This window comes from Mastomys coucha, unplaced genomic scaffold, assembly GCF_008632895.1.
Source record: "Mastomys coucha isolate ucsf_1 unplaced genomic scaffold, UCSF_Mcou_1 pScaffold22, whole genome shotgun sequence".
NCBI lineage: Eukaryota > Metazoa > Chordata > Mammalia > Rodentia > Muridae > Mastomys > Mastomys coucha.
This window is the reverse complement of record NW_022196905.1, coordinates 19496113-19506178: the sequence shown is the minus strand read 5'-3', so window position 1 is coordinate 19506178 and position 10066 is coordinate 19496113. Positions and strand designations below refer to the sequence as shown.

At 48.0% G+C, this 10066-nt stretch overlaps 1 protein-coding gene across 2 annotated transcripts in view; it reads left to right on the top strand.

Moving 5' to 3' along the window:
• The first annotated feature begins 5496 nt into the window (after positions 1-5496).
• The window catches only part of Vwc2 (von Willebrand factor C domain containing 2), a 143692-nt gene continuing 139122 nt past the window's right edge, over positions 5497-10066 (top strand). Inside the window, exons 1-2 of one of the 2 annotated variants that reach the window (XM_031338567.1) lie at positions 5497-5996; positions 7292-8087. In XM_031338567.1, the coding sequence (XP_031194427.1) occupies positions 7395-8087 (693 nt within the window). In that variant the 5' untranslated portion in view covers positions 5497-5996; positions 7292-7394. The remainder of the gene's footprint in view (positions 5997-7291; positions 8088-10066) is intronic. The other variant, XR_004109658.1, reaches the window with a different exon arrangement.

The following is a 10066-nucleotide window of genomic DNA, read 5'->3' as shown; positions in this document are numbered from 1 at the left end:
CTTTTGGAAGAGAAACATTTGACATCACTTCCATCTCTGGCTCAAGTCCAGGGTTCAAGTTAAATGTGTCTTTGTTTACAGTGTGGACTTGTTGAAGGCAGCTCTTCTTTATCTAGGCCTATGTCTTAGGCAACCAGCAGGACACATGGCAGAGCCCTCCACATTCCCTGCTTTCCTTGGTCTACTCCATGTGCAGACAACATGAATTCACAGAGGCCTTCCTTCTCCTTGGAAGCTTTGTTGTACTTTGCCAGCCACAAGGACAGACATGTTTCCCCTCTGCTACTTCTTGGCTACCTCTGACCTTCTTCCTTACCAGGAAAATTAATAAGGTGTGTCTTCACTATGTGTAAATGCCGGTTAGACCACATAAGAACGTTTCTGTTCTTTGGCCATTTTCAATCACTGTAACTTCATTCTGTATTTAAGTTTGTTCCACCTGATCTTTATGCTCAATCCACAGATACCTGATACCTGATACCGTCAGCTCCAACAGATGATATTGCTGCATTGGCTTCTTCTTGGCCTGTCACTTCTCTTTGCTTGGAAATGTATTGGTGCTGTCTATCCCAACCCAATCAATCACCTTATCTTGCTTCCCTGCCAAGAAGTTCTAGCTCCTTGTCTTCGGGATCCATGTCTTCTGGATCTTGTTTCCTATTGAGATAACCTTCCTTTGCCATATCTCTATTGTTTTTAATTTCCCATGGCAAACAGTCCATGGAATCCAGTTATAACTGGTTACGAGTGGACATACAGGTGCTAAGCAGATGAAGTCTCCGGAACTGAACTGGAAGGATACACAATCTGTCCTAGTTTCTTATGTCACCACTGCACCTCTGCCCTTACGGGTGTGTGGTCTGGGTGGTGAAGCTCTGTAGTGTTAGCTCGACAGAGAGCCAAGCTAATTGAATTTCCATGAGATGCTTCTAGAATGACCAGCCCTCTCCCAATGACAACCAGGCTGAAGTGAAGCTCTGCCCGCGTCCCATTCCTTCCTTTCTTACTTCCCTACTTGCTTTCCTTTGTCCCCATGAGGTCTTGTTAAGACCCTCAGCAGTAAGGATGGAAAGATGAATGAAACACAGCTCAGTCATTTAGTTAGATGTTATTTTCTAGGTGAGTATTAACACCCTGGAGCTATGAAAAAGTTGAATGTTATAAGGTGGTAATAGAGACATAAACTATGCCTAGATGGAGAGGCAGAAGGCAAGATTAACTTTGCCTAAGGGGACAGAAAAGGTGACCCACCTTTCAAGGCAAAACTGAACCCTGCTTAGAACCCACATGCACTGCTCTTGCTCAGGGCTACCCTGAAGCTGATCACACATGCTCAGCCTGGCCACTAAATATAACTGTACTGCTGCAGACCAATTTAACTCCTGAATAGAAAAAGAAAAGGGGAAGGAATAAACTGGGTTAAAATACAGCACAGAGAGAGCAATACAGCTCTCTATTCACCCAAACTACAAATCCTAAACAATTGTAGATTCGTTTTCTTTTGTTGTTGTTGTTGTTTTGTTTTGTTGTTTGTTTTTTGAGACAGGGTTTCATTTTACAGCCTTGGCTGTCCTGGAACTTACTCTGTAGACCAGGATGGCCTTGAACTCAGAAATCTGTCTGCCTCTGCCTCCCAAGTGCTGGGATTAAAGACATGTGCCACCACTGCCCGGCTCGTTTTCTTTTTAAAGACACTAGAACCCCAGAAATGCTGAGTAGTTGCCTGTGTTTTAAAGCTAAGCTTGGTGGAGATGGATAAGACACCTGTCACCTTACTCCCTGACAAAGGTCTTTCTGTTGCTGTTATTCACTCCCTAACCTAAAAGACAAGGTAAGGAAGAGAGAGAGAGAAAGAGAGAGAGAGAGAAAGAGAGAGAGAGAGAGAGAGAGAGAGAGAGAGAAGGAAAATGAAAAAGAAGAAAGGAAGGAAGAAGCAGGGAGGAAAATGGACCACAGGAAGTTACTACATCAGCAATAGATGAAGGACAAATTCCTGCTGTGGTGGTAAAGTCCACCTTATTTAGTTGCTGGCTATGGGAGTTGTGGTATTGTTATAAGAAGGAAAGTATTGCAGTGATAGACCTGATCATGCTCTTTTGGGGAGGGTTGTAGGATGTCTTTGGGACTTGGGATTGGAAAAGCCATTGAGTACTCAGAGACCAATATAGGCTGCTCCCAGGAAGCTTGGGAGCTGAGAGAAATGAAGATGATGAGATCCTGGCTTGTGGGGTTTTAGAGGGAAGATTAAAGATTCTATCCAGATCGTGCATTATTTTGAATTAAGAATCTGTGTTTCTGGTCAGCTGGGGCTGAAGAAACAGGCACGGTTAACAACAGACCAGCACCACTGAAGTGAAACCTTTGCTTTACTGGAGCAATTGGTGCTGATCAGCTGGAGCTAAGAGATAAACCCTGTTCAAGAAGAAGTCAGCATCATCGAGAAAAAAAAAAAAAAAAAAAAAAAAAAAAAAAACTCTTCCCAGAAGTCTTTCTTTGGAGTCAGCACAGAAAAGTTTTGGTCCAGAGGCAGCCAAGGCCATTCCTCATTCCAGCAGCTGAACTTGGTACTGTCAGAGTCACCCAGGTGATGCCTACTGACACAGCCTCAGTCGCAGTCAAAGCCCCAGAACTGAATGTGTTATGGAGGGAATTTAAAGCCTGATACTGAATAGCATGGTCAGAGTTCCAGGGAAGGCTGTAAGTGAAGGTACTGCCCAGTTATAATGGACTCTTTAGCATTTTATCATGGGACAACCCCCAATGGCAGTGGCAGTTGTAGAATACAGTTAGCATGAGCCTAGGAGATGAGGTCTGTGTCCTGTGAGTGATGGCCTAAACCCATGAAGGAACCCAGAAGATTGTGAATGAATCCCAGATGTCTGACATTGAGCTTTCTAGTGCTGGGCTCCTGTTTTGCTTTGTGCAGATTGTGACTGTGCCCTGGTTCTTTCTTCTTGGAATAAAAATCTATTTGACTGATTTGATTTCATAGCCCACAGTTAAAAGACTTGAACTTTTAAAGAGATTTTGAAGTTTTATAGAGACTGGATTGCTAGAGAGACCTTGAATTCTAAAAGAGACCAGTTATTTTAAAGAGACTGATTTTTTTTAAGGTGCTTGAATTTGTAAAGACTACAGAACTTTCAGTTGTGTATGTTTTATGTTGCAATGTTAATTTTCTTTGGTTTATAGAGACTGGGTTTCCCTACATAGCTCTGACCACCCTGAACTCTCTCTCTTGCTCTATAGAGCTGGCTGGCCTCTAATTCAGAGATTCACCTGCCTCTCTGGGATTAAAGGGCTGGGATTAAAGGTGTATACTACCACCATTTGGCACAATCTTAATATTAACATCCCATCTTGGGGACAAGTGAGAAAGGAAAGGTTCTAACTGAAAAGTGATGGCCTGTAAGTCAACTTCACAAGTGGTCAATAGTCCTGATTGGTTTCTATTTCAACTAGAGACAAGCTGGAGTCATTTTCGAGGAAGGAACAGCAATCAAGAAAATGCCTGCATACGATCAGGCTGTAGATAAGCTTGTAGGACATTGTCTTAATTAGTGACTGGTGTGAGGGAGAAGCCCATTGTAGATGGTGCCATCCTTGGGCTGTCAATCTAAGGAGGCTGACTAAACAAGTCTTGAGGAGCAAGCCAACAGGCAGCATTCTTCCATGGCTTCTGCACTAGCTCTAGCCTCCATGTTCTTGCCCTGTTTGAGATTCTGTTCAAATTCCCTTCAATAGTAAAGTGTTATGTGGAAATGTGAGTAAAATAAGCCCTTTGTTACTTTGGCTTTTGGCCACAGTGCTTCACCACAGCAATAGAAACCCTAACTAAGACATTGAAGCTCCCTGTATGGATAGTGTTCTCATTCACCAAGAAAAGGGGTTCCTCTGAAATTACATTCTCCCTTCATCTAATCTGCCCTATCACTGTTTCAGAATATCTGATGAGAAAGCCCAGTTTAGACACATGGTGGAATAACCAGCCTTTCCTTAGCAAGTCAAGCCTCTTCTTGCAAGCTTGAATACTCATTAATATCTCTGCATTATAACCATGAGGTTGGGAAAAGCCACAAGTCTCTCCAGGTTCGAAGTGACTTGGTATCATAGTGAGACAAATAAAACTTCTTCATTGGGACCAAGGTGAGGTAAATAAAACATCTTCATCCCTTCAGTTGGACACCTGATTCTTCAGTTGTGCTTGTTCACATGTATTATTACATAGTCGTAGAAAGTATACACATGTGCAGTTCCCACTTGTAACTAAATGAGGGGCACACTTGATAAAACAAAACACCTGAGCTATTTCATGACTGGAGCAATTAGCAATAACAGCCTTGATTCTAGAAAGCAGTTGATGGCATCTCTAGGTACTCCGTAGAGGGCTCATTTCCCATCATAGAAATAATCGCACCTACAAGGCTATTTTTATGGTGGTCTGTGGAGGTATTTATATTAGTGGTATCATAAAGCCCCAGAAGTTATGATTGATGCATACCAGAGAAGGAGCAGGGGATCTCTGTAAGTGAGGCAGCAACCCTCAGGCAAGGATAAGTCTTCTTTTCTTTGCAGGTAACAAGAGTTGTGTTTGCAGGAAGTGCAGGGAGCATGGATTATCCCGGTCAAGGAGATTCCCTAAATTTTTGTCAGTGTGCATGTGTCTGTATGTAAGGAGAAGCAGTCTCCCAAGGAATTTCCAGGTCCTATTCCTTCAGGTCTCCATTAAACCTGTTCATCATCTAAGCAGAGGTAGAGAAAATAGTTCCTTCCTCCCAAGGCAGTCTCACGCCCAACAGATGGCCTGACACTGTAAAGTTGTGTGTCACTACCTGAGCACCGTTGGCATAGAGAGTACCCACTGTCCAAGAAATAGATATTTCTTTAAACATCTCACTTTGGAGATTAACTTGAACATACACCACTGGCCTTTAGTCCTTCATCCAAGAAAAGAAGTAGATTCTGCCTTCAAGATCAAAGAAGAGTGAACCGACGACAGCGTTTGAGGAAGTCAACAGCAGCAGCAGCGCAGCAGCCTCTTTGGTGGAGCAGAACCAGAGGGTATGCTGTTTGAAACCGTCCACTTTCTTTCTCTTCCTAGTCTGTTCCTCTGGGTTTCTGGATGTAAGGGTAGAATAAACCTCCCTACAGTCTCTGCTAACACATCCTCGGGATTCCAAACTCAACAGTTTGGTTTACATTTCCAACAGCAGCAAAAGCAATCTGTCCACCGAGAGCAAAGTCAGACGGGGCCAATTAGGGGAGAGGATTTTTAAAGAAAAGAATAAACAGAAAGAAGAAAGGCCAAGATGAAAGGTCCAGAGAGGAGTGAATGTCAACTCTGAGAAGGAAACCTGAGTGAGCCTGACAGGTGGGCTGAGCGGCGGCTGCCAGGGCAGGGCAGTGCGTGCTGCTTAGGTCTCCTATCCACCGAGGGCAGGGAAACGCCAGCCCCGGTGGCGACGCCTCCTGAGCGTGGGCAGCGGAGGAGGGAACGGGGTGTAAGCCCTACGCCAGGCAGCTGCGACAGTAGGCAGGCGGCGGGCGCGTGGCACTCAGCCAGCCTGCATCCCATTGGCCCTCAGAACGCGCTCCGAGCTGCTCCTCTCCTCCAGGGCGCAGCGGCTGCCCACTGGTTCCCGCAGCTCTGTTTGGAGACATTCTCTGCCTGGCTGGTAAAGAGAGCTAGACTGAGCTCCGGTGGCTCCCTAGGGCACGCTTTGTGGTGGAGACTCAGGGACGAGACCTGGGGATGAGAAGCGGAAGGCAGCGCGGGCACTGACAGGACTCCAAGAAGGCTACCAGCCACCAGCAGCCGGATGAACAGGCTGGGTCAAATGCTCTAGCCGGGTGCATGCGCCGGGCGGAGCGCGCAGGTCGGACTGGGCTCTCCGCGGTCCGCCCTGCGCTGGTGCCCGGCCGGTACCAGGATGGGCTCTGGAGTCCCAGAGCCGCGCCCGCTAGAGCCCGGCGTCCCTCCTGCGTCCTGAGCTCATGTATGTAGGTGCCACTCCGCTGGGGTGAGGGTGCATGTTGGAGGTCCACGCCGCGGGCACGGGGACGCCTCCGGAAACTACTGTATGGCCCATCTGCAGAAGAGGACTTCTTCCTGCCTGCCAAGTTTTAAATATGGGCGACTCGCCCTGGGCTGAGGTCCACTGGCGTTGGTCATGAGCCAGAGGCCAGAGTAATTGGAGTCCTAATAGAGAGAGCTGGCTGAGATAGAAGGGGACAGAGGCACTGGTGCGCACGGAGAGGGTGGATGTTTGACAGAGGCAAATGGAGACTGGCATGTCTGTACCCAGCGATGTCTGGGGGCTCTAGACTCCTTTGGGTGGCAGAAACTTTGAGATCCACAAAAGGCTGGAAGAGGCCCTTCAGTAAGATAGTCATGGCCCTAGTCCTATGTCCCTGCACTTCCCACCTTTCTTCTCAGTACTCTCTGGGTGAGCATCACTTATGCATCACCAAGACCCCTTCGGGTTATATGCTATTCCAAGATACTCTAGCCAGTAGCAGCGCTCACAGTCACCCTCCACATCTCCTAGTGAAGAGCCAGTACTGGAAGTGGGGTAGCGGCTAAGGAGTAAAGCCTCAGGAATTCTGGACCCGTCGGACCAGGCAGAGGTCAGATAGTGTTCAGGTTAGAGAACAGAGGGGCATGTATTCCCTAGACAGCAGGCATCTAAGAAGTTACAAATGAGTCCTGGGGTCCTCGGAGTAACAACGAGGTTTTGTGGTTTTGTTTGGGGGACTTTTTTTTTTCTCTTTTTCTCTCACTTCTTCCCCAGCTTCCTTTCCATGCACAAACCCCTTGGGCAGGAGAGGAAGGGTTTCTCTTTAATGTGCGCGCACGTTTGTTGGTCTCCAACTCCACTGCGGAATTCTCTGTTTAGAAACCTGCGGGAAATGCGGCCAAGACTTAGGGAGGGCCAACCCAGGTGCCAGGATTTGAGCTTTGAGCCTTGCAAGCTCACACCCGCCCGACTTGGTGCATTTTCCGGCTCCGCATCCTGCCAGTGACCATCTCCAGCACTAATCTCCACTGCAGGAGACCCTCCCGGCCGGTGTTTTTCTCCGACTTGGCTTGCTGTCTATTCCTGCACATGTGTGATGTCTGAGAACCCGGTTGTATACCAGACACTGGGCAAGTTGCCCCCGCCCCCGGCGTCCAGCTTGTTAATCTAGAGGGATGCTAGAGCCCGGGCGGCGCCGGGCCGGGAGGGGGCCGCGGCGGAGCCGTGGTGCGCGCGGGCCGCGGAGCTCAGTTGTACTGCTGTTCTCTCCGCAGGGACAGCGACTCCAAGCTGGCTGCGGCGCGCCCCCGGGCTGTGAATGCGACTCGCTCATCGTCCGCGCTCCCCGCCCGCCCGCCCGCCGGGACGAGGTAGGGGATGCCTAGCTCCTCTGCGATGGCAGTTGGCGCGCTCTCCAGTTCCCTCTTGGTCACCTGCTGCCTGATGGTGGCTCTGTGCAGTCCGAGCATCCCGCTGGAGAAGCTGGCCCAAGCTCCTGAGCAACCGGGCCAGGAGAAGCGCGAGCACGCGTCTCGGGACAGCCCGGGGAGGGTGAGCGAGCTCGGGCGCGCCTCGAGGGACGAGGGCAGCAGTGCCCGGGACTGGAAGAGCAAGGGCAGCCGCACGCTCTCGGGCCGAGAGGCGTGGAGCAAGCAGAAGCAGGCCTGGGCTGCCCAGGGCGGGAGTGCCAAGGCCGCGGACTGGCAGGTCCGGCTTCGCGGGGATACCCCTCAGGGGGAGCCCCCAGCCGCCGCCCAGGAAGCGATCAGCCTGGAACTCGTGCCCACACCGGAGCTGCCCGAGGAATACGCCTACCCGGACTACCGCGGGAAGGGCTGCGTGGACGAGAGTGGCTTCGTGTATGCGATAGGGGAGAAGTTCGCCCCAGGTCCCTCAGCCTGCCCGTGTCTGTGTACGGAGGAGGGGCCCCTTTGCGCACAGCCAGAGTGCCCGCGGCTTCACCCGCGCTGCATCCACGTCGACACCAGCCAGTGCTGCCCACAGTGCAAGGAGAGGAAGAACTACTGTGAGTTCCGGGGCAAGACCTACCAGACTTTGGAGGAGTTCGTGGTAAGAGGCAAGCGCCTGCTGGCGACTTGGCACCTTCCAAGAAGGGGCACAATGGCTCTGGTTCTGTGGCATCCCCCACCCCCTCTCTCTTTGAAGAGAATGCTTTCACTAGTTCTCTGAGGTGGAGAGCAGTTGGGTACCCCTTTAACATGCCCTCTCTTCAGGGCTGGGGTAGTCCTTGTTAGAGCAGTGTGGGCAGTCTGTATTGATTGATCAGGTATTTGCTGTAAAAAGGTTTCTTTGGACTTGACACTAAGGGAATATCTGCGGGGGTTATTTCAAAAGGAATTCATTGCTCCTTAATTTAGAAGTGAAGTGCTCAACCTGTTTTCAAACACAGTGTAAATTACCCTGCCACTTGGGACATAGTCTTTAGTTAATGGCTAATTAAGGAAGACCATTTATATGCATAAGCCATTCCCCTAGATCTGGAGTTGAGACTAACAAATAACTGTTCTAAGTATGAAAAGAAAATATTTTTATTTACTAGTTGTCAAAACATACTGGAAAGCAATATTGAGAAGCCCAGTTTCTCGTTAAAAGTGTTTTAATCTTAGAGGAATACAATGCATTTTATTTCTCTTGATCTTCTCTATTGGGTTCCAGGCTAAGGTTCTCATAGGGAGTGATTTAACGTGGCTATACATTAGGCTAAGAGGTAGACTATCTCTGTTTTATAAAGAAGAAACTGAGGCAGAGAATATTTTTAAAATGTTCCAAAGGCAGAGCACCTAGCAGAGCAGATTGTGCCAAGCTAAGAAATTCTGCTCTATAGTTTATGCTTTCACCTTTACATTCCATTTGAACTGCTTGCATGTGCTGGGCATGGTTCAAGGTGCATTGTCTGCCTCTGGGTTAGGAACCTTAAAACTGTACTCATGTCTGCATTTGCAAACACCCCAGGGTAGCTCTGGCCTTTGGTTTAGCATTCCAAAGACATTTTTTCCCCTACCAGCAGAGAGCATCCTGAAGCTCCAAATTCTAAAGCTGGAGTTAGAAGCCTTTTGGAATCCCCTATAAATTTGTGGATTCCTGGACTCCATGTGTGGAAGGCAAGTTAATGAGTGGAGTGGATGCCAGCGTGTGGACATAGTGAAGTGTCCAGGCAGGAGGAGCTGATCTACAGATATTCTGCAAACTGTGCAAAACACAAACTGACTTTGTGTTTTAGTTAGGAAACATAGGTTTCCATTTGGGTTTTCCTGCTGGCCAAACGCATGCCTAAAACAAGACATGCAATGAGGAAGAACCTACTGTCCCCCAGGCTAATGAGCAGGGAATAGCTGCAGAGATACCACATTCTTTGCCTTCAGCACCTTGGAGAAAGACAACTTTGATGACAATTTTACAGGTCCCAAACTTAGGAAATGTAGAGTCAAGAATACTATGCTCAGGATGGCTCCTGTGTCCTGAGGATGCTGCCAGAGAGCTCTCCAGATGTTTTGGATTCCCAGTACAATTCTCTCAAGTGGTTTGAGTTCATAAGATAATCAGAGTCTTATAAAGTCAAAGACAAACAGTTGTTTTTAAATTAGTAACATTTGTTGCTTGTTCTAGTTATAGAGTTCCCCAGCACTTTTGAACGGCTTTGTGAAGTGAGCTAAGGAATTATTTTCCTACAAAATAAAGAGCTGTAACACTTCCCAGTGGAGCCATCCTTGCACCTGAAATCACAAATACAAGAGAACTCAAACTTCTGTTCTCATAATTTGTTGCCAAATTCTAGGAGGAAAAACAAAACAACAACAATAACAACAACAACAAAAAAAACCCTGCCTTTTCTTTTTTGGAGGGAGGGCAACCCCTTGTTTGATTCTTGCTTGCAAAAACTGACATTGTATAGGTTGAAATATGTTTTCAAATTCTGGGAAAAGAGGTGATAGTGACAAAGGAAACAGGAAAGATTAGTTTTCACATCTTCCTTCTTTGAATGGCTTTTCATACTTTCCCCCCCTTCTCCACCCCCTCTTGTGTGTGTG